The 25,684-nt window shown below is 35.8% G+C and overlaps 1 protein-coding gene across 2 annotated transcripts; it reads left to right on the forward strand.

Moving 5' to 3' along the window:
* Positions 1–209: 209 nt before the first annotated feature.
* LOC113097133 (protein NLRC3-like) lies at positions 210–19,126 on the forward strand. Of its 2 annotated transcripts, XM_026262333.1 has the most exons (5): positions 216–247; positions 12,975–13,088; positions 16,654–16,738; positions 17,004–17,199; positions 17,292–19,126. In XM_026262333.1, the coding sequence occupies exons 1-5, from the start codon at positions 225–227 to the stop codon at positions 19,124–19,126; spliced, it is 2,253 nt and encodes a 750-aa protein (XP_026118118.1). In that variant the 5' UTR covers positions 216–224. The 2 variants fall into 2 exon arrangements, 1 of the variants encoding a protein (XP_026118118.1); XR_003288776.1 differs by lacking the exons at positions 12,975–13,088; positions 16,654–16,738; positions 17,004–17,199; positions 17,292–19,126 and adding exons at positions 3,090–3,182; positions 3,525–3,565 and having other exon boundaries at positions 210–247.
* Positions 19,127–25,684: the final 6,558 nt, after the last annotated feature.

Raw genomic sequence — 25,684 nt, forward strand, 5'->3', positions numbered from 1 at the left:
ACTGCTCCCCGGGCACCGCAGCATAAATGGCTGCCCACTGCTCCGGGTGTGTGTTCACTCCTGTGTGTGTTCACTCCTGTGTGTGCAGAGCATGAATTATGAACTCTCATGATCTTGATCTCATTGTCATGTCCAGGTCATGATGAGCATCTGATCGTCTTCAGAGACACAAAGATCTCAGTGTTGAGCTGTTCATCTGCAGTCTGTCAGAGAAGAGAGGAAAGATGAGTCTCTCACAGAAACAGAGGTAAGACTGAGTCTGTTTTCAGAGAATCATTTTAAACACTGGTGTACTTTCAGAGGTTTGCTGGAAAAAACAAAACCTTAACAAACTTTGTTATATTTACAAATTATTTGCAGAACTTCAGAGCTTTGTAACTTCCTAATTAAAAATAACATTTGTATTTAAAATAAAATAGCCAATATATTATAAATATCTCAGAACAGAAAATCCAAATCATCATTTACAGTCATTTTACAGTCACTCTTCAGCACTGGATATGCACTTAATTAAATTATTCCACATCAGTGATTTTGGTTTATAGGTCATACATTGATTGTCAGACATTGAAAAATTATTGCACACTTATTTTAAAGGTTTATATGATACTTTTGAATGTTTTCACTTTTCTTTAGTGTGTAATGTATCTGTTTGTGTGAGATCTTCAAAGTTACAAAGGTCACCGTCTCCTGTAAACTGATTTATTCTAACAGAGAACACTGATCCAGAAATGATTAAAATGCCTTGACTGAAGTCCAGATATTAGCTTCACAAATGTGTGAAATATTAGCTTAATGCTGTTCAAAGGTTAGCAAACCCTCTTTGTTTGGATTCAGTGTTTAAGATTTATTAATAACTCTGTTCCTGAGCCGTACAACCCAAAGGTTATCTTGTGTACAGCATGCTTTATGAAGCTGCAGTGCATTTTCTCCCAGCTTCCTGTGTACAACATCAGATAATACACACCTGAATAACTGTACATAAAATACAATAAACCACACCTAAATACACTGTATTTTATGTTGACACTTCAGAACATTTGTTACAGTGAAGAAAAGTTATAACCAGTGGTGGACAGTAACGGAGTAGCTTTACTTCGTTACTGTACTTAAGTAACCTTTTCAAGTATCTGTACTTTACTGGAGTAGTTTTATTTTGAGTAACTTTTACTTTTACTTCACTACATTCCAAAGCATAAAATCGTACTTTTAACTTCAATACATTTCATAAAACATATCGTTACTCCCTATAATATATCACATGCTCCGACACGCAGAAGCAGTGTCTGATTCATCATGAACGAACTGAGTCTTTAATAAACTTTTAAATCGGATCGCAAATCGCACCAAACGATTCGTTTACGAATTAGAATGATCCGATTGCAGCTGTTCTGGAGTCGACCACTCACTGATTCAAATGAACCGTTTAGTGCGAGTCTCCAGAAGCAAGAACCGGGAGATCTTGTGAGTGCGCGTGCGTCTGATGTTGCTAAAGTAAGTTATTAATGTCGAAATTTTGGATTAATTATTGTAACTGAAAATCATATTTAGGTCAAAACTGTCAGTTGTTTGGGAACTAAATCCGCTGTAAAGAGTGATCTATTTAAGCCCACTGAAATGCTCAAGTGCAGACCATGCAAACACATCAATTTTAGGTAAAGAAAAAAAAAAAAACCTTAAAATAACACAGATTAAATACAATAACTCATGCACGTTCAAATTCCCCGCTGCCATAATGTTAACAGTTTTATTAAAATGCTACCATGTCCTATGTGACGTCGGTTTTTATATTGTTTATTAACAGTAACGTTGTGTATATTGTTTGGATTAACTAGACGAGTAGACACACATCAATGTTTATTCATAACCGTACTGAAGTAAATATTGTTAGCTGATGCTAACTGTCTAGCTAACAAGCTTGCTGGTGCTAAGTTGAGGTAATTTTTTTTATAAATAATGTCTAAATATTTTTATTCAACAACCTATATATATATATATAACATCTGGGTAGAAAAGTAAGGATGTGATGTTCAGAACATGGTAACTACAGTAATTATCAAAGAGGGGAAGAGATGCACCCCGTTTGGCCAGGGGTGTTTTTACACCACAGACAAGATTTGAGAAGGAAAAAATCATTATGAAAATATAATTATATTTTCTTTAAAATGTTCTTCCTAACTTCAGGCCTTATTATCATGTCATATATAACTGTGATGTTCTGTAAAACAACAAACTTTAAAATACTTTGTTCTTACTGGTGAAGATCAGATGGTCATCTCTGTTTTCTCTCAGGTACATCACAGTGTAAACTTCACAGTGAACATAACTCTCATCAGTGTAGTCAATATCAACAACAAAAATATATCTTGACTCCATAGTGGTTATTTTGGACAAAATCCCAGGTGTTTTGAGCAGTAGGATTATAAAAAATAGGCTATGTGCTAATATAAAATTAAATTAAGTAGCCTATATAAAATTGCAAACATCTATCTTTCAGTACTTTTTTACTTAAGTACATAAAAAATCGAGTACTTTTGTACTTTCACTTGAGTAAAATTGAAAAAGGAGTACTTTATATGTATCTGTACTTTTACTCAAGTACTTGATTTGTGTACTTCGTCCACCACTGGTTATAACTTTATAAATAAGTTTGTATCTGAAAGGTTAGAGAGTTGCAAAATAAAAGCTTGCGTCTGTGAAACATTCAGCTCAGACTCGGGGTCAAAAGGATACAGTAATTTTTACAACAACATACTGTTATTACACCCAATAAACAAAGTGATAAACTTTTAAAATAGTGTCAGAACTGTGTAGCACTGACATTTCTGCTTTCTATTTTAGTCAAAAATAAAATGAAAAATAAAATCTCTTTTAATTAGATCAGTCAATTATATGTAATAATATATTTAGTCTCACATTTTAAGTACTTTACAGAAATTGTTAAACGAATGTGAGTCTGTAAGTAAGAATGACTGCTAACTTTAAAACTCTGCAGATGTTTCTGTGAAGGACTAGAGAGAATGTGTGTCAATATAAAACACAGATGAACCTCCTGTAGAAAAGTTTCTCTTCTCTCTTTGTGTCATTAGTGTAAGATCAGACTCACATGTGTCTGTGAAGAGTGACCGGTCAAAAGATGATGACATGCCGAACTTCAGTGAGAAAAAAACATCTATCAAAAGGTATTTATTATCTTTGGCATTATAATGTTGTGTTGGCTTATTACTCCACTAAGATGCTTGTGATAGAAATGAATGAAATGAAACAATAAACCACTGATTTCCTCTTTATTGAACTCAGTCTTTCCAGTAACACAATCACACAAGCAGACACAAGGAGGTATAAACTAACCATGACAAATAGATCATGCAGCCAAACATGAATATGTCTTTCCATCTAACCATAGTCATAGATGAACAAATGCATGTCTATACTGTGCTTCATGACCATCCTCAACAGTGAAGCTCTTTAAATGAGACTGAAGGAGCTCCTGTAGTAAAGTGTTTTGTTCTTTGTGTCATTAGTGTAAGATCAGACTCACATGTGTCCAGCTCTGTGTCTGTGAAGAGTGACCAGTCTAAGATAGAACCACTAAACTTCAGTGAAGAAACAACATCAGGAACCAAACAGTATTTGATCTGTTTCCTATTTTTGTTTAAACATAGACTGAGTCAGAAAGTGTGTCAGTGAATAATTATCATAAAACGTTTAGTCCATACATTTATCACTCTATTGTTTTTCTCTTTGCTAAAATGTTTAAAATATACTTTGGTCATATATATATTTTTCCTAAAAACGCAGTATTTTGATTTATTTTATTTACTATCAGGTTTCAGTATGAAACATTAGATCCAGATTAACAGTCTCACAGGAACCAAGAATTTTACAGACAGTCTCCTGCAGATCTTCCAGGTAATAAAACGCATTTTCAAGAATATTTAATAATTATTGTCACGTCCTCCCCCCAGTCTAGGGTCGGGGATTCCGGACAAAGTTAAAATAAAGAATTTAGACTATGCCCGCCCCTCTCCTGTCCCAGCTGACACAAACACAATGGAGCGAGAGTATACTTAAGAGAGAAAGCTTTTAATTCACAAAGTAACATAACCGGAAGCGTAAATCTTCAGGAGGGGTTATGGCCAAAATAACAAACAAAAGAGGAACTAACTAAGACATGATTAAACATTAACTTACCTAACAAAACCAAAACCCAAAACAAAATACATCAGTCTCCCTACATCTTTACTCCCTAGCTGTCCAAAAACAGGAGAAAACAAGGGATCATAAAGCAAATGGCAACCTCCTCCCTACGGCTTCCAAAACAAACAAAAGATTACATTAAAGCAAACATAAGAACAAAGAACTCTCACTCGAACGGCAACCACCCAACAGCTACCATCAGGACAACCACTGCGATGAATGTCTGGGGCAGGAGACGGCAGGCAGAACGGCAGTGGCCAATACCGTGGAGCTCTGCAACGCACATACACAGCGAGCTCACAACGCCGAACCACGTCAACCGACAACCCACATGTCGAATGACCGACGCGCCTCCCTCAGTGCCGTTCTCCTCAGCTTTTAAGCATGCTCCATCCTCCACATAATCACCTGCAGCTGCATCCAATTAACACTGCGTAGAGGAAAAGAGATAGAGAGAGAAAGGAGGGAAACTTCACAACAAACATCACCACAACAAAGACAGATAATAAACAATTAAGTCCAGAGGACGTAACATTATAATAAACAAATATGTTATTGAATAAGAGTGTGATAGAACCTTTATTTCAAAATGTTATTTTTAAGAACCTATTTTTAAGCCTATTTTTATTCATATTTACAACAAAGTAATTCTTGTCTCAACTTGATTTTTGATGAATATTTTTAATTACTGAATAGGCAAGGCAAGTTTATTTATATAGCACATTTCGTACACAATGGTTATTCAAAGTGCTTTACATAAAATAATGTAAAATAATCATGAAGAAAAATAATAACAAGAATAAAACAAGCAATTTTAAAACTTTTAAAATTATAAAAAAATTACTTATTTAAAATGAATTTAAAACAGTTAGAAAATGATTTTACATAAAATAAAATAAATTTAAAAAAAACAGTGAAAATATAGTGCAATCAGTTTGGACATTGCACAGTGCTCATTCAATAAATGCACAGCTAAACAGATGAGTTTTAAGTCTAGATTTAAATGTGACTAGTGTTTTAGCACATCTGATCTCTTCTGGAAGCTGATTCCAACTGCGGGCGGCATAGTAACTAAAGGAGGACTCCCCTTGTTTTGTGTGAACCCTTGGTATTTCTAACTGACTCGATCCTAATGATCTGAGTGGTCTGTTAGGTTTATATTTAGTGAGCATATCTGAAATATATTTCGGTCCTAGGTCATTTAGTGACTTATATATGAGTAAAAGTACTTTAAAATCAATCCTAAATGTAACTGGAAACCAGTGTAAGGACCTGAGGACTGGTGTGATATGCTCAGATTTTCTGGTTCTAGTCAGAATCCTGGCAGCAGCGTTCTGGATGAGCTGCAGCTGTCTAATGGTCTTTTTGGGAAGTCCGGTGAGGAGCCCATTACAATAGTCCACCCTGCTGGTGATAAAGGCATGAACAAGTTTCTCCAAGTCTTGGCTGGAAACGAAACATCTAATTCTTGCAATGTTTTTTTAAATGATAGTATGCTGATTTAGTTACTGCTTTGACATGACTACTGAAACTAAGGTCTGTCTCCAGAATCACACCAAGATTCCTGACTTGAATTTTGGTTGTTTGACCCCTAGAGTTAAGGTATGCATTCACCTTGAACACTTCATCTTTGTTTCCAAATGCAATGACTTCAGTTTTTTCCTTGTTTAACTGAAGAAAGTTCTGGCACATCCAACTATTAATTTCATCAATGCATTGGCAGAGGGAGTCAGTTGGTTTGTAGTCATTTGGAGATAAGGCTAGGTAAATCTGGGTATCATCAGCATAGCTGTGATAGGCAATTTGGTTCTTTCTCATTATTTGACTTAGTGGGAGCATATGGCTAAACAAGAGTGGTGCAAGAATTGACCCTTGTGGGACTCCGCATGTCATGGACGTCCACTTAGACTTATGCTCTCCTAGACTCACATAATAGCCTCTCCCTTCTAAGTATGATCTGAACCATTTGAGTACCATCCCAGAAAGCCTGACCCAGTTTTCCAGTCTTTCTAGTAGTATGTTATGATTGACAGTGTCAAACGCAGCACTGAGATCTAGCAATACCAGCACCGATATTTTGCCAGAGTCACAATTTAAGCGAATATCATTTATTATCTTAATGAGTGCTGTCTCTGTGCTGTGATGTGGTCGAAAACCAGATTGAAAATTGTCCAGGTATCCATTTGAGTTTAAGTATTTGTTCAGCTGATTAAAAACTACCTTTTCTATAATTTTACCTATAAAAGGAAGATTAGATATTGGTCTAAAATTGCTCAAAATTGTGTTATCAAGATTGCTCTTTTTCAGGAGGGGCTTAACAACTGCAGTTTTTAAGGAGTTTGGAAATGTCCCAGAAAGTAGTGAGGCGTTCACCACTTCTAAAAGTTCTGCTTCTAGGCAGTTAAGCACACTTTTGAAAAAAGATGTGGGAAATGTGTCAAGATAGCAGGTTGACGATTTTAGGTGCTGCACTATGTCTTCCAGAATTTTGCTGTCAATTGCTTTAAAAATCAACATAGTATCTTTTTGATATTGTGGCCTAATCTGTCTGACCTCTGCATTACTTGAGGATGTGCTAATCGCCTTCCTGATATTGATGATCTTCTCAGAAAAGAAGGATGCAAACTCATTGCATTTGCTGTCTGATAGCATTTCACTGAGAATCTGACTTGGGGGGGTTTGTCAGTCTCTCAACAATGGCAAAAAAGAGTATGAGTGTTATTTAAGTTACTGTTTATAAGGTTTGAGAAGAAATTCTGTCTAGCTGTGGCTAGTTTCACATTAAAAGCATGAAGGCTGTATCTTTATAGATGCTATCGTGAATTTCAAGTTTAGTCTTCCTCCACATCCGCTCTGCTTTTCTGCATTGTCTTTTCATAGTCTGAACTGCTGTTGATCTTCTCCAAACTGATTTCCGTCTGTCTGTTTTCTTACTGACTATTATTGGAGCAATATCATCAATAACTTTCTTAACTTTTGAGTTGAAGGAATCAAGGAGAATATCAACAGAGTCTGCAGAAATGCTTGGTGTTAAAGATATTGCCTCCATAAATAGTACACTTGTGTTCTCGTTAATGCATCTCCTTCTGACAGAGACCGATCTAGATTCAGTTGTAGCAGAGATCAATATATCAAAGAAAATACAGAAGTGATCAGATAGTGCTATGTCTTTAATAACAATGGATGAAATGTTTAGACCCGTACTGATGATTAGATCCAGAGTGTGTCCACCTTTGTGTGTGGGTCCATGCACATGCTAAGTCAAGTCAAAAGTGTTTAGAACCGTTATCATTTCTTTTGTAGTTTTGTTTTCTGAATTATCTATGTGAATATTAAAATCCCCTGCAATAGCAAAACAGTCAAACTCTGAGGAAATCATTGATAACATTTCTGTGACCTCTTCAACAAAGGCTGGAGAGTATTTTGGAGGCCTGTAAATAATAATAAACAGAATGTGTGGAGCACCTTTCAGCACAATCCCTAGATATTCGAAAGACAAGTACTGACCAAATGACACTTGCTTGCATTGATAGACATCTTTAAATAGAGCAGCTACACCCCCACCTCTCCTAACAGTCCTGCAAACACTCATGTAAGTGAGGTTAGGAGCCTCTGCTTCATTGAGGACTGTTGCATTGCAGCTGTCTTCTAGCCATGTTTCATTAAGAAACATAAAATCCAGATTGTTTGTGGTTATAAAGTCATTGATTAGAAATGATTTATTTTTTAGTGAGCGAATGTTTAAAGATGCTAACTTGATGGCTGTGCTTTGTATCTTACATCAATTTTAGTTTGATGCATAATAGGCCACAGATTAGATGAGTTTGCCCTTCGGCTTGAGATGGCCTTAGACTTTCTATCACGTGATAAAACTGAAATAGAGAAAGCTACAGGCACACTGGGTTCCCGCTTGTTCAGTAGGCATTTGTGAATGTTGCTGTAATTATAGCGGGGACCCGACACATATCCCTTAGAGCTGCTATTTAGCAAATCACGAACAATTCGGCTACGTTAACTCTACAATTAAATGCATCACAGTTGTTTTAATGTTGAACAAATAAGAATTTGATTGTCATCCAGCTTCGCTGGTCCTCTAATTTGGTAGGTGGCGCTGTCACTAAAAACTCAGGGTCCTAGAAATGCGGTCCTAGGATTGCGGTCCTGAGAATGTAGCCTCTGGTTTTGGAGGCAGATGCTACTCGCAGGTTTATTCACCGGTCAGATAAATTATATTAACAGCTACTTACCTTTCATTATCATGCAGCTGCCGCTGATGTCAGCTGAGTCACTGACTGGACCATTTAAAATTTTATCAGAGGTAAGCGGGAACCATATTTATCAGTTGAGTTGTCACTAAAAATAACCCAACGTTGGGGTAAAAAAAAAAAAAGAGCAACCCAACATTTTTTACTGTTTAGGAACACTACTTTATTGTCTTTAATGTGGAATGATTCTCTTTAATACACAATGCTTGTCATCCCTGAGCTGGACAAAGTAATGATGGAATCAAAAACCAGTTGGACATTGAGCCTATAAACATAAAGAAGCAGAAACTGTAGAACAAGTATTAATACTACAACTTGAATAGAAATAACTCGAAGTAAGAAATAAATACAAATCTCTGCATGTGTGACATTTGCAGTGAATATTATAGATAACAGTCCAGGAACAGTGAAAATAATAATGCAATGTTTAAATCATAGACAGTAAAAGAAATGGACACAGCGACCCCATTGGAACTCAACTGAGACAAGTGAAGCCCATTTTTAACAATTTTTAGCACTTCCGTTTCTGACGCGCAGACTCAAACGAAGCTTGAGGACGTCAGCAACCTGTCTGACAGATGTAAATCTTCTAGTAGCTGTGCTTGCAAACTGCCATCGTTAATCTTGCAGAGACGGCGAGCTTGAGCGGGGAGTTCTTTGGTGTGAGTGAGCAGGAGTAAGTATTCTGATTAATTATTTTGTATAGTATTTTAAAATGTAACGCCAGTACGCCATATTAAGTTAATTGCCTGTGAGCTTCTCCTCCTGTCTGTACGGTAATTTCTCTACTGTGCGACAGAGTCGAGTGGTTATGACGCAATCGTTAGCCTATTTTTACAAAAACTGTTTCTATTGGTCCATAATGTAACATGTCTTGTATCTTTAGAAATAAATAATGGACAAACGGAGTCTTTAAACACCTCAGATGTAAAGTTATTCGCTGTCAAAGTGACGCCAAAATGAATGCAAAGTCAATGGGATGCTAACGCAAGTGAAGTTCTGCTACAAGAATGGCAGCTCGCGGCAGACTTCAACTTCCAGTCGACTTCCTTGCCGCCTGGTTTAAATGTATTAGGTGAAATATCCAGTACAGCAGGTGGCAGTAACTGTTCAGCTCGCTTGAGACCCTCCAGTAAAACCAACGAAGAAGAAGAAAATGAAAGTAACTGCAGAAAACACGCGGATAGAAGGAGAAAGTGTTGCTCGTTGGATTTGATTCATGCCATGCCCTAGATAACATTTTTCATTTTCAAGCTTAAAGCACAGAAAAAATTAGCATTTAAGATACTGAAATTATCTTATTAGTGGACAAGACTGCAAGTAAGTTTTCAAAAAGCGGTTAAAGGTGTTTCTCTGTATTTCTGCTTCTGTTTTATGCTGTTGTTTTTGTGACGCAAATTCGAAAGTGTTTTTAAACCAGCCATTTCTCATTAAGACGATCTGGTTATTCTACTTGGCAATGCATTAATTTGTAGCTCACTTTATTTTATATAGTGTTTTTTGTTGCTGTTGCTGCTAACTGAACATATTTCTTGATCTCATTAACCTCATCATCTCCAGGTCACACTGAACAGCAGATTGTTGTCTCAAGCCAGTGCTGATCAATGACAGTTCATCTGCAGTCTGTCAGAGAAGAGAGGAAAGATGAGTCTCTCACACAAACAGAGGTAAGACTGAGTCTGTTTTCAGACAATCATTTTAAACACTGCTGCAGTTTCAGATGATTGCTGAAAAAATCTAAACCTTAACAAACTGTGTTGTATATTTAACAAATGATTTGCTGAGCTTCAGCGCTTCATAACTTCCTAATAAAAATTTACATTGATATATAAAACATAGCCCAATAGATGATAAATATCTCAGAATTGAAAATAAGAATCATCATTTACAGTAATTTTACAGTCACTCTTCAGCACTGGGTATGTAGATAATTAAATAAATTATTCTACATCAGTGATTTTGGTTTTTAGGTTATACATTGATTGTCAAAAAAAAACTTAATTTAAAGGGTTATATTATGCTTTTTATTGTTTTAATCTTTCTTTAATGTGTAATCAAGTCAAGTCAAGTCTGCTTTATTGTGAATTTCCACATTTACAGTACATACATACAGAGAATCGAAATTGCGTTACTCTCAGACCCCGGTGCATACAGATAACATTAACATTAAAGCTAGGGATGCACCCATCATGATTTTTCATGGCCGATTCCAATACCGATTTTTTTTACAAGCAAACTGGCCGATTCCGATTTTTTCTTTCTTTTAAGCAACAAACAAGAAAGAAGTAAAGTGTGCAAAAACAATATATTTAGTATTTAATAGGCCAAACTTGCTTTTGGCTATTGAAAACAATAACTGTAACCATCTGAAATTAACAGCAGTAACTGCACAGTAAGTAGCCTACAATCAATACAAACATAGATGGTACAGACATCAGCATTTAGCTTTTGTTTTTGAATTGGGTTGAAACTACATAGAACTGGCCTTAAATAAAGATTAACTGTAACCATGTGAAATAAAAGACAATAACTGCATTCTACAATCCAAACACCACAATCAACACACATTCAATAAGATGTTTCTTAATCAGCACTCAGTATTTTCGTTTTTAAATTTGGTTTTAAATAAAAAAAAAGGTCTTTACCAGTGAGACTAAATAAAAGTATGCTATATAAATACATTTTCCAAAATGTTAAAATCAAATAATGTTGGTGCAAATAAATCAAAGGTAAGGGAAGTTGTGGCCTAATGGTTAGAGAGTCAGACTCCCAATCGAAGGGTTGTGAGTTCAAGTCCCGGGCCGGCAGGAATTGTAAGTGGGGGGAGTGCATGTACAGTTCTCTCTCCACCCTCAATACCACGACTTAGGTGCCCTTGAGCAAGGCACTGAACCCCCAACTGCTCCCCGGGCGCCACAGCATGAATGGCTGCCCACTGCTCCGGGTGTGTGTTCACAGTGTGTGTGCACTTCGGATGGGTTAAATGCAGAGCACAAATTCTGAGTATGGGTCACCATACTTGGCTGAATGTCATGTCACTTTCACGATGCAAAGTGTTTCATTCATCCAATTAAATATATATATCTATATATTTATATATCTATATATCTATATATCTATATATCTACATCTATATATTTTTTTTTACTTGAGCCAATGAAAAATAAATAACTTATTGTCTCAAGTAAAAAATATACAGATGTGAATCATTACCTTAAAATGTTTTAATTGGATGAATGGAACACTTTTTTTCAGTGTGCTACAGCAGGTGATTTTTAAATCAAATTAATTCTATGTCATTTTAAGGTAAACTAAAAATAATCATCCTAATGCAGAATTTACGTTTATTTCTGTCTTTTCAAACGTGTATGCAAGTTGTAATTGCGAATGATTACAGTGTAGTCTGTGCATGCGAGTGCACTTCCGGAAAAATCGGCAGAGAAAAGACCAAAAACCGGCCAATTGCCGATCGCGTATTTTAAGCAAAAACCGGCCGGTTCCGATTTATGGCCGGTCAACCGGTGCATCCCTAATTAAAGCCTAAAAATCTATATCAAATATAAAATGTAAATACAACTATACAATAAGGGAATGTAAAAAAAAGTCATATAATAAAATTAAAAATAAAGTTAAAGCAGCGCAAGGCAAATGAGAGATATAGTGCATATCAATGAAGTGACCAACAGTGCAGATAAAAGATTTTTAGTGAAAAAAAAATAAAAATGTATCTGTTTGTGTAAGATCTTCAAGTTACAAAGGACACAGTCTCCTGTAAAGTGATTTATTATATCTAACAGAGAACACTGATCCAGAAATGTTTAAAATGCCTTGACTGAAGTCCAGATATTAATTTCACAAATGTCTGCATCACAATGTGAAATATTAGCGTAATGCTGTTCAAAGGTTTACACAAAGAGAAGACGAGTCTTCAGTGAGTTGTAGTGTTGTCGTCATGTTGTGGAGACGCTGTGTGTTTGGATGAGAAAGCAAACCCTCTTTGTTTGGATTCAGTGTTTAAGATTTATTAATAACTCTGTTCCTGAGCCGTACGACCCAAAGGTTAGCTTGTGTACAGCACGCTTTATGAAGCTGCAGTGCATTTTCTCCTAGCTTCCTGTTTACAACATCAGATATACACACCTAAATACACTGTACATAAAATACAATAAACCACAGCTAAATACACTGTACATAAAATACAATAAAACACACCTGAATAACTGTACATAGAATACAATAAACCACACCGAAATACACTGTATTTTATGTTGACACTTCAGAACATAAAGTTGTTACAGTGAAAAAGAAAAAGTATAACTTTATGAGATTTTATCTGAAAGGTAAGAGAGTTGCAAAATAAAAGCTTATCTCTGTGAAAAGTTCAGCTTTGTTAATGTTATTGTTAAAACCAATAAACAAAGTGATGAACTTTTAAAATAGTGTATATGGTCCATTTAATTGAAATATTGCTTACAGAACTGTGTAGAACTGACATTTCTTCTGTTTTAGTCAAAAAAGGAAACATTCAGACTCACATGTGTCCAGCTCTGTGTCTGTGAAGAGTGACCGGTCAAAGGGTGCAGGGCCAAACTTCAGTGAAGAAACAACACCACGAACCAAACGGTATGTGATGTGTTTCTGTAACGGGGTTCTTTCGTGGGAAGAAGGAGGCGGGAACCAGCGGACAATCAAAATGAAACTTTAATAATCAAATAAAGACAAAACAGCACGACAGCCCCTCACAGACAACTGCCGCGCACAAATAAAAACCAAACACAACTAAAACCCAGGCCTGGTCCTCTCTCATCCGTCACTGTCGTTGCTCCTGTTTTATATCCCTCCATCTCCTCCGTGGAACTCGAGACCGGTGGGTCGAGCAGGTGTCGCTCATCTCCAATCACTCCACCGGCCTCGCCCCGTTCCCACGGCTCTCTGTTTTTTTTATTCAGTAGCAGGCTTCAGAATAAAACCTTAGATCCACATTTCCAGACTTATATATATTGTTTATATACTATTTATCTCATATAAGATGTTTCGATCAGGTAGGATACAAGTAATTTCAAATAATTTCAGCAGGTTTATATACACAACTGTGCAAAAGTCTTAGGCATGTTAATATTTTCACCCCAAAGAATGGTGTTCGGACTGTTATTTATACTTTTTGCTGTAGTGTGTCAGTATAAAATATAAGCTTACATTTTCAAAACATTAATTTTGCTATTATTTTAAAAATAATGCGATATGATGTGATGAATATTTTTGAATGCAAAACATCCGGTGCTCCACACGGAGATCTGATCTCACCATCATCGAGTCTGTATGTGCTAATTAGAGCATGTTAGTTAAAAAAAAAACCAAAATGTGTAATTGTGAACATATACATATATATATTGTGCACAAATTTTTATGAATGGTTTCATGCATATAGTCATTTTAATAGTTTCCTATGTGAACATGTTCTGCATTTATTTTCCTCAGTTTTTAGTTTATTTTCTTGAAAATTGTATTACAATGTGCAGCAACTATAGTTGCCAGTGGGCAAATATGTTCTGTTCACCCCTTCAATGTCAAATTTGAATAGGAGGAGAGCATTTGGCATCTAACACAAAATAATTGTTTTCAACAGATCAGTGCAGAACAAAGAGCAGCCATTATACTCACCCAACAGGGTACTGTTTATCAATAAGATAAAAAAATAAATAAATACAAATAAATAGAATTAAGAAAATATTACAGTTATATAATAAAAAGGGTATACCTGAAAGAAAATGTGGTTACCAACATTCTGCAAAATATCATCTTTTGTGCTTAACAGAAGAAAGAAACTCATAAGTTTGCAACTTGAAGATGACACAATTTCTATTTTTGGGTGAACTGTCCCTTATGTAAGCAGTTTTAATATACAAGAAGTACTGCAGTGAAGGTACACATAGTTATATAAATTCACATAAAACATATTTGCATATTATACTTTGATGTAAAATATCACTTATTTTATGAATAGGCACATATTGATTAGGTCAAATGGATTAACCCTGACAAAAGTCCTTTATTCATCAATGTAACAATACAAACTTCATAATGTCAGGTGCAGAGACAGAAGATCCAAACGCAAAGATAGCTAAAGTCACAGTCCTTTATTATTTAACAAAAAACAGCTGAAGGTAGTAGGCATAGAAATGGAACAAAAAACACTCTCCTAAAAACTTGACAGAAGAGCCTCTGCCGGGAGGGGCAGCGCCGAACAAAAATACTTGCTCTCAGGACTTTGCACAGGAGTAGAGCTACTTGAGCGGAGAGAAACTCTAGATGAACCACTTCCCGGATGGGAACAGGAGACAGGGCACACTAAGGCGAACGCTGCTACACAAGCATACGAAGGCATAGCTCACACAATAATCCGACCCAGGACAGAGAGAACAAACGCCAGAAATAGACCGAGTAATTAGACAAGACAAGACACAGGTGTGAGCGCAAAGCGGCAAAAGCACTGATTGCGATGATCAACAGGCGATGACAGAGCGCAAGCAAGTGTGCGTGCACTGGAGTGTGAGAGAGGAGAGAGAGAGAAACAACCCAAATCCTCACACATAATCATCGGGAAGAAGGAGGCGGGAACCGGCAGACAATCAAAATGAAAGCTTTAATAATAAAATAAAGACAAAACAGCACATCAGCCCCTCACGGACGACTGACCCGCACAAATAAAACCCAGACACAACTAAAAATCCAGGCCTAGTCCTCTCTCATCCTTCACTGTCGTCGCTCCAGTTTTATATCCTTCCATCTCCTCCATGGGACTCGAGACCGGTGGGTCGAGCAGGTGTCGCTCATTTCCCATTCAATCCACCGGCCTCGATCCTGTTCCCACGTCTCTCGGCTCTGCCCCACTCCTCACAATGAAATTAATTATTCTTTTTAAAATATATGATTATTTAAATAGTTATCATTTGTAGGTTACACCCATGATTGTTTGTTTGTTTATTTATTTACTTATTGAACATGCAATATTTTTATTCTTAGAGGTGTGTTAGTTAAATGAAAATAAATAAATAAAAATAAAGACAATGAAGAAAATATTACATTTATATAATAAAAAAAGGTATAACTCGAAGAAAATAACACATTTTTTAAGGCCCATAGTATTCAGTGGCTAACTGCAATAGGTGATTTCATATAAAAATGTAAATTCATTACTTGTCTGAATTTCAGTATAAAAATGGAATCATGAGCTACTAGTCATACAATTAATTAGGGTCCTTGACCAATTAGAATGAAATGCATCCAAACTGGATGAATGGGCCTCAATATTTCACCCCTTACGAGACATAATGTCATAAAAGGGAGAGAATAATGACCTACATCAATGAATCCCATGTGTTAGCTCTTTATCTTTGCATTCTTCCTTTTGTGTGGCTGACTGAAGTTAGTAAACTGCTGCTGTCACATGAAAACTGTAAATCTCCACACCCCATGGCAAAAGCAGACACAGAAGATAGGCAGTAGAGCTGTGGGAAGATTGCGCTCTCATCTCCTGCTTTCGACAGATTTTTTCCTTATCAAATTAAGGTCTACTGTGCAGTAGAGATGTCATTAAAGGGTTAAGTTATGTTTAAGATGAGATATTATGAAAGCAAAAAGCACTGAACAAGACCAATAATCAGTCTGGAGCTTCTTTCCAGTAACACAATCACACAAGCAGACACAAGGAGGTATAAACTAACCATGACAAATAGATCATGCAGCCAAACATGAATATGTCTTTCCATCTCTCCATAGTCATAGATGAACAAATGCATGTCTATACTGTGCTTCATGACCATCCTCAACAGTGAAGCTCTTTAAATGAGACTGAAGGAGCTCCTGTAGTAAAGTGTTTTGTTCTTTGTGTCATTAGTGTAAGATCAGACTCACATGTGTCCAGCTCTGTGTCTGTGAAGAGTGACCAGTCTAAGATAGAACCACCAAACTTCAGTGAAGAAACAACATCAGGAACCAAACGGTATTTGATCTGTTTCCTATTTTTCCTTAAACATAGACTGTGTCAGAAAGTGTATCAGTGAATAATTATCATAAAACTTATAGTCCATAAATGTATCACTTATTTATTGTTTTTCTCTTTGCTAAAATGTTCACAAGATATTTTGGTCATTTTTTTCTCCTTTTGATTTATTTTATTTACTATCAGGTTTCAGTATGAAACATTAGATCCAGATTTACAGTCTCACAGGAAACACAATAATTTTACAGACAGTCTCCTGCAGATCTTCCAGGTAATAAAACACATTTTCAAGAATATTTAATAATTATAATAAACAAATGTTATTGAATAAGAGTGTGACCGAACTTTTATATCTACTTTTTCTTTTTAAGAACCTATAAAATTAGAATGGGAAACTATTTTTATTCATATTTACAGCTTATTAATGTTTGTCTCAACTTGATTTATGATGAATATTTTTTATTACTGAATACATAATTTTTACCGAATATAGATGACGATTTTTTTCTGTCATTCATTCTTGTCTGTCTTTGTAGGATCTTGAGAGCAAAATAATCACATTTCTAAAGAAAGAACTGGAAAATTTTAAGAAAATATTACAAAAAGAGGACATGCAATACTTTGTGAAGGACTTTAATGAGAACAGATGCAGTATGAAAGAAGCAGCTCTTGATCTCACGCTCTACTTCCTGAGAGAGATGAAGCAAGATGAAGCTGCTGATACTCTAGAAAGTAAGAGACTAGTAATCAACTGTCAGACTGTTAATTATAAATGTAGAGAGAAAATAAGATTAAACAACATCTGTGTTTTTGTTTCTGTTTAGATGAGCTGTTCTTCATTCATCAGCTAAAGTGTAGCCTAAAGAAGAAGTATCAATGTGTGTTTGAAGGAATTGCAAAGCAAGGAGACTCTACACTTCTGAAGAACATCTACACAGATCTCTATATCACTCAGGGTTGTAGTGAACAGGTCAATACTGAACATGAGGTGAGACAGATTGAAGTTGCTTCCAGACGTCATGAATCACAGGAGATACAGGTTGAGTGCAAACATTTGTTTGAAGCACCTGAACAAGACAAGCAGATCAGAACTGTACTGACAAAAGGAGTTGCTGGCATCGGAAAATCCGTCTCTGTGCAGAAGTTTGTTCTGGATTGGGCCGAAGGAAAAGAAAATCAAGATATCAGCTTCATATTTCCTCTTCCATTTAGAGAGATGAACTTAAAGGAGCAAGAAAAACTAAGTTTGATGGACCTATTAACTCAGTTTTTCCCAGAGACAAAAGGACTAAACCTTACAAGAAGAAATCAATTCAAAGTCTTGTTCATTCTTGATGGATTGGATGAATGTCGTCTTCCTGTAAACTTTAAGGATAATGAGACCTGGTCTGATGTTTCATCACCAACCTCTCTGGATGTTCTCCTGACGAACCTCATCAAGGGAAATCTGCTTCCTTCTGCTCTCATCTGGATCACCAGCAGACCAGCAGCTGCCAGTAAGATTCCTCCTGACTGTATCGACCGGCTGACAGAGATACGAGGATTCAATGATGCACAAAAGGAGGAGTACTTCAGAAAAAGATTCACGGTTGAGAATCAGGCCAAAGAAATCATTGATCATGTTAAACAATCAAAGAGTCTCTTTATCATGTGCCACATCCCAGTCTTCTGCTGGATTTCAGCCACCGTTCTCCAGAACATTTTAGAGAAGAAAATAAATAATGTTGTGAAAAACAATCAGAATGATGATGTCTCCAAAACACTGCAGAAGTCAAATACTGAAGACACTCCTAAGACTCTGACACAAATGTACACGCACTTCCTCAGATTTCAGATCCAGCAGAGCAGACGAAAGTATGATGGAGAACATACACCAGATGTTTCCTGGGATAAAGATGCCATCTTTTCACTGGGGAAACTGGCATTTGATCAGCTGGAAAGAAACAATGTGATCTTCTATGACACAGATCTGGAAGCCTGTGGTATTGACGTCTATAAGGCATCAGTGTACTCAGGCATGTGTACCCAGATCTTTAAGGAGGAAACAGGGATCACTCTTGGTACCATGTACTGCTTCGTTCACTTGAGCATTCAAGAGTTTATTGCAGCCCTTTATGCACATCTGTTTCTAGACATCAACAAGAAATGTGTGTTTGATCAAGACTCTACAGAACAGGAAAACAAAAGTGAAACCATGATTGATTTGCTCAAGACTGCAGTGGACAAGGCACTAGAGAGTGATAATGGACACCTGGATCTTTTTCTTCGATTCCTCCTTGGTTTGTCACTCCAGTCCAATCAGAGACTCTTACAGGGTCTTTTGACACATGAAAAAGACAATGACAAGAGCAAAAAGGAAATAGTTAAATACATCAAGCAGAAATTAGAGTCTAATCTGTCTCCAGAGAGATCCATCAATCTGTTCTACTGTCTGAATGAACTGAACGACCAAACTCTGGTGAAAAACATTCAGACCCACCTTCGCAAAGGAAGTCTCTCATCTGCTAATCTTTCACCTGCCCAGTGGTCTGCTTTGGTCTTTGTGTTGTTGACATCAGAGGAGGAGCTGGAGGAGTTTGAGCTTCAGAAATTCAAGAAATCAGACGAGTGTCTCATTAGATTATCAGCAGTCATCAAAACCTGCAAAAGAGCTCTGTAAGTTATTTAATATATTTTGTCATGTTTTGTTCTCATCTTAAAATTGAATTAATCTACACTGATACTGGTGAAAAAAATAATTAGATAATAAATAAAATAAACAGTGATTTTCAAGGTAAGGCAAGTTTATTTATATAGCACATTTCGTACACATTGATAATTCAAAGTGCTTTACATAAAATAAAGTAAAATAATAATGAAGAACAAAAATAAAACAAGACATTTTAAAACTTTGAAAATGATTTAAAAATTGACTCATTTAAAATGAATTTAAAACTGCAAAGAAAAAAGAAATAGAAAATGATTTTACATTAAATTCAGTTAATATGTAAAATACAGTGCAATCAGTTCGGACACCGCACTGTTCCCATTCAGTAAATGCACAGCTAAACAGATGATTTTTGAGTCTAGATCTGATCTCTTCTGGAAACTGATTCCAACTGCGGGCGGCATAGTAATTAAAGGGGTACTCCCCTTGTTTTGTGTGAACACTTGGTATTTCTAACTGACTCAATCCTAGTGATCTGAGTGGTCTGTTAGGTTTATATTCAGTGAACATATCTGCAATGTATTTCAGTCCTAGGTCACTGAGTGACTTATAGGGCCCCATCATACACCCGGCGCAGTGCAAGTGTGTTTGCTAGTTTCAGTCCGGCGCATTTTCCTGTCCAGCACTACACAGTGCGCGTTGACTTTGCTTATTACACACATGGATCCGCATCACACAAATATGCCAAATATTAAAAACAAATGGATTACAGTGAAAATAATGTTATTGTGTAGGCTACATAAATATAAAAATGTAATGGTGGATAGTCATTGCATGTATTTGGGGAAATCCTAACCCTACACTGTAAAAAATTGTGCCGTTAAATAACAGTAATTTACTGGCAGCAGGGGTTCCAGTAAAGTACTGTTAATTTACAGCTTTCAACCATTAATTTACCACTCTTATTTTTTTTTACAGTATTTTACCGTAAATTCTACCATGGAAATTAACTCCACTCCCACTGCTTCAAACAGTTCGAGTTTAAAAGCTAGTATTCCTACGATGTTAGTACTATGAACTTATTTAATCTGAGTCCACTGAGAAGCAATATTTATTAATATAAAAATGCAAACACTTAATGTGTAGTAGTAAAGTAACTAAATACATGACTTTTACTCAAATCACTGCAGCTCATTGTCAGCTATAGCACACATGTATGTGCTGAAATACTCAACACAGAGATCACCACTGTATCAGCGACTCCACATTTACTGTCTTTATATAAAGCAGCAGAAGATCAGAATTTGTGGCTCATCATTGACTGAAGCACAGGCTCTACTCTCCAGCACAATGGTGAACAACAAAACTACATTAAACTAATAGATCTCTCTTGTGCAAACACACATTAATACAGTCAAGTTCAGTATTTACTCTCATTATCAGTGTATGACTTTGCAAAAAAAAAAATCTGTGGATGTTCACAAATGTTTTAGTTAAATTAACTTTTTTTTCATTAATGTGACATTTACATTTTACAGTATATTACTGTTTTTTTCCTTGATTTAACGGCAACAAACTGTAGAAAAACACTTTTTTTTTTTTTCTAGCAACCATTAATTTACGGCAACAAACTGTAGAAAAACAGTTATTTACTGGCAGCAGTTTGTTTCCTGTAAATTAATTACAGTTTATTACTGTTAAATTATGTTTCATGCTGTTTTTTCTTCATCTTAAATCTTTAACCCTTTAAACCCCACAACAAAATCCTCAGTTTTAAATGAACACTTATGTGTTCACACTACAGAGTGTTTGAGTAACACTGAATCAGTGAAGATAATGAGATAATTCTGTGATTAATTGATGATTGAGCATTAGTGATGAACACTTGCTATTAACAAACAGAATCACTAAAGGAAAGGGAAACACAAGAACTACAAATGACTTCAGCCACAGCCTTATAGTAAATCAATTGAAATAAAATAATTCATCAAATCTCTCAAGATCTGATTAAACAACTACTAAAACAGCTTCACCAGATTCACATTACTAACCAGACTGACTTTATTTCTGTCAGACGTGTACAGAAGATCTAATTGAGAGTTAAATAGGTTTAGGTGTTTTTTTTTTCACTACCATTATGGAGATCAGTGTTTACTTTAGTTGGGCTCTTGAACGTGAATTTTCAACAACTAAGTTTTTTTTTTTTTTCATGCTGTAACATTGCATCTTTGGAACTTGTTATAGCAAAAAATACAAATAAATAAAAGTCAACAGAAGAAAAAAAAAATCTTGTTGTTTATAGATTGACAAGAACAAACACTATTATTTCTGATCCAATCCCGTGTCCCTTCTCTTATTGAATATTAATACTACAGCAAAAGATGGAACACTGCTGATCCATAAGACTGTTAATAAAATTTCACTCATAAAAAAACCTTTGCTGGAATTTAGACAGACACATCAATAATCAACGTATGAATCATAACAATGGTGACAATCCACAAAATAAATAAACAGATAAGTTCTGAACATCACAAAACATGCTACTAAAACTTAAGACAAAAGCAAAATTATAAGCACATAAGAATTCAAGAAAATAAGTGAACAATTCAGGGGCATAATTTATTCGTGCCGCAATGCATGCTGGGAGTCATGGATGAGTTTTATCCTGTGCTGGTACCCAGCATGCATTGTATCATGAACCTTTTGATTGTCACCATTGTTGAGATTCATATGCTGATTGTTGATGTGTCTCTTTGAGTGTTGCGGACACTGCTGTCATTAAATACATATGTTCTGGTTATCACATTACTGTTCAATCTTATAAAATTGAAGAAACAAAAAAATTGTGTAACTTACGTATTTCAACACCAAATTAATTTATTTTATTACTATAGCAACACTTTAAGTCAGTCTAGTAGATCATGCCTGACAGAAACAGCCATAATCACTTGACTATCAAAATTAATATTAATATAACAGATGTATCATAAAGATACAAATATAGCAATGAGACTAAATTTAAAGTACAAAAGTCAAGGGTCAGGAGCCCAACTAAAGCAAACACTGATCTCCACAATGGTGATGTCAAACGAAACAGTAACATTATCATCTAAATCTTTGTGATTCTCAATAACATCTTTTGATCTCTGATCTGACAGAAATAAAGTCAGTCTGGTTAGTAAAGAGTTAAGTTGGTAAAGCTGTTTGTTGATTGTTTAAATCTTCAGTTGATTTCATCTAAGGCTGTGGCTGAAGTCAGTTGTAGTTCATGTGTTTGTCTTGTTTCTCTTTTCTTCAGTGATTCTGCTTGTTAACAGCAGCTGTTCATCAGTGTCTGAACTAACTCATTAGTGTTCATTCTCTCTGTCAGGTGGACTATATTAGTAAACTCATGTAGGGAATAGTGAATTAGGGTGTAGGGTGTGATTTGAAACACAGCCTCTGAGTGTCGACTTTGAACGTTGTTAATTTACGATATATAGCAGCAGGTTACCTTCTCGAAAATGATGAAAATTACCCAGAATGCATCCAGTTTCAATGAAAAACAGTATGTTACTGTTGAAATTTGGCCGTTTTTTTACAGCGATTTTTAACAGTGTAGGGTTGTGGGTTCGAATCTCGGGCTGGCATTAACATGACTTATATGACTTATGACCTATATATATATATATATATATATAAAAATATATATTAACTGACTCATCGCACAGAGCTTTGGTGGATTCCTGCTTGTCCCATAGATGATCTGCTCGCGCGCTTTAACTTCACACACAAGCAGATCGGTTTCTTCGCTTGAGAAGCGTTGTAAGTAGTGACATGTAAATAGCGACCCGCCATGGTGCGAGCACATCTCGCTCTTAAAGGGAATGGGAGATGACACTCTGATTGGTTTATTGAACGTTACGCCCATTACGTATTAAGAGAATAGGGACAACCCATTCCAAAAATGCGCCCCGGAGCACGGGCCGTTTTCCGTCATTAAAATAGCAAAAGTGGATTTGGACACGCCCTGAGTGCACCTGCGCGGTTCGCTTTACACTTTGTATCTGGTGTGACCACCATTTGCCTCACGCAGTGCTACACATCTCCTTCTGAAAACTCAACGGTATATGCAGTTCAACTTCTTAAAGTACTGCTTTAAAGAAGATATACTCTTGCATAACCTAAATGCATAAATTAACCTCCACAGCTCCACTTCAGGAAACTCATCAAGATAGAGCAACTCATTGCCATTAATGATAAGCCTATTATTAATTTATATATTTTATTAAGTTTTATTCAAGCAAGCTAATTTGTTTTATGTAGGAAATTTGAATCAATACAATTCTAATATATATATGCAGTATATGTACTGTTAATCTAAAAATAATTAGTATAAATTGATTTTTTGTATTTAAAAAATGTATTTCATGTATCGAATCTTGTGATTTGATTTATTTCTCTTTTAGGCTAAATGATTGTGGCTTAACTAACAAAAGCTGCCCAGCTCTGGCTTCAGTTCTTGGATCAGATACCAATCTGAAAGAGCTGAACATGAACAATAATCATCTGCAGGATTCAGGAGTGAAGCTGCTCTGCACTGGACTTAAGGATATAAAATGTAAACTAAAGATACTGAGGTAAGTTTTGTGACAATCATTAGTATTTTGCTAAAATTTAGATCCATCTGTTAACATGGACCTAGATAATTTGCCACAGAATTGAGGACAGAACTACTTCAGGTCAGTGAAATTTGCAGGCTTTAATTCCAGCATGAACTCTAACTTTCAGTGCCCTAATTTATCAACAGTGCATACGCACAGATGTGTGTGTAATGCGTGCGTAAGAACAGTCTCATGCAAAGTGTGGGATCAATCAACTTGTACTTAAATGTAGGAATGTGTGTAAATATAAGCAGAACTCTGACCTTGTTTAGTTTAAAAGCAGTCATGTCAAGCTTTCTTAAGATATCTCTCTCATGTCTCTTTGCTGATTATTCACTGAGTTAAGGTTCATTTTAATGACGTGTTTGTAAATGAAGATCAGCGCAGACAAAGGCTGCAGACAGCACACCTTGTTTGTTATCTTTATTTTATAAGTGCACAAGTTTTAAGTGCATAAGTTTTGTTGTGATTATGTCTGTATCCAAAAAAAGTAGACCCTTTACAGATTCAATTGATGTATTGCTCTTATCTGTACGATTAAAACTGAAAGTGTAATTTAAATTCTTTTCGGGGTTATCAGGAGAAAATGACTCATAACGCGTATCCGCGTTAATCAACTCCAGAGGGTTAAGCAGAGAATCTAGTGCTAGAATGACAATACTACAAAAAGAAAGTGCTACTGTGTGTTTCCTGTGTCCTTTAATTGCAAATACTAAATTTATAAATTAATAGTTCAAGTTAGATAAGATATTTAGTCTTTTTTATCCCCCAAGAAACAAGACTAAATATATTTTTGCTTATATAGTAAATGCATCTTACATTTACATTTATTCATTTAGCAGACACTTTTATCCAAAGCGACTTACAGATGAAGACAGTGGAAGCAATCAAAAACAACAAAAAGAGCAATGATATATAAGTGCTATAACAAGTCTCAGTTAGATTAACACAGTACACGTAGCATGGGATTTTAAATAATATAATAAATAAAAAGAAAACATATGGAATAAAAAATAAAAAGAATAGAGCAAGCTAGTTAGAGGTCTTTACACATACACACATATACAATTGCATAATAAATAAAAAAGAAAATAGAATACAAAAAGATTAGAAAGGTAGTTTGATTTTTTTTTAAGAATAGAATTAGAATAGTGAGTGTTAAAGTTAGAGAGTCAAATAAAGATGGAAGAGATGTGTTTTAAGCCGATTCTTGAAGATGGTTTAGGACTCAGCTGCTCTGATTGAGTTGGGGAGGTCATTCCACCAGAAGGGAATATTTAATTTAAAATTGACTTTGTGCTTCTTTGGGATGGCACAATCAAGCGACGTTCACTTGCAGAACGCAAGCTTCTAGAGGGCACATAAGTCTGAAGTAACAAATTTTGGTAAATGGGTGCAGAGCCAGTGGTAGTTTTGTAGGCAAACATCAATGCCTTGAATTTTATGCGAGCAGCTATTGGAAGCCAGTGCAAATTGATAAACAGAGGTGTGACGTGTATTCTTTTTGACTCATTAAAAATTAATCTTGCTGCCGCGTTCTGAATTAATTGTAAAGGTTTGATAGAATTGGCTGGAAGACCTGCCAAGAGAGCATTGCAATAGTCCAGCCTGGACAGAACTTGAGCTTGAACAAGGAGTTGTGCAGCATGTTCCGAAAGAAAGGGCTTGATCTTGATGTTAAATAAAGCAAATCTGCAGGATTGGACAGTTTTAGCAATGTGGTCTGAGAAAGTCAGCTGATCATCAATCATAACTCCAAGGCTTCTAGCTGTTTTTGAAGGAGTTATGGTTGATGTGCCTTACTTGATGGTGAAATTGTGATGAAACGATAGGTTTGCTGGAATCACAAGCAGTTCTGTCTTGGCAAGGTTGAGTTGAAGGTGATGGTCCATCATCCAGGAAGAAATGTCTGTTAGACAAGCTG

This window comes from Carassius auratus, unplaced genomic scaffold, assembly GCF_003368295.1.
Source record: "Carassius auratus strain Wakin unplaced genomic scaffold, ASM336829v1 scaf_tig00216113, whole genome shotgun sequence".
Classification (NCBI taxonomy): domain Eukaryota; kingdom Metazoa; phylum Chordata; class Actinopteri; order Cypriniformes; family Cyprinidae; genus Carassius; species Carassius auratus.

Coding starts and splice junctions, on each gene's coding strand:
- LOC113097133 (XM_026262333.1), top strand. CDS start 225: ATGAGTCTCTCACAGAAACAGAG. Junction 16,739..17,003: donor GTCTCCTGCAGATCTTCCAG/GTAATAAAACAC, acceptor CTGTCTTTGTAG/GATCTTGAGAGCAAAATAAT. Junction 17,200..17,291: donor AGCTGCTGATACTCTAGAAA/GTAAGAGACTAG, acceptor GTTTCTGTTTAG/ATGAGCTGTTCTTCATTCAT.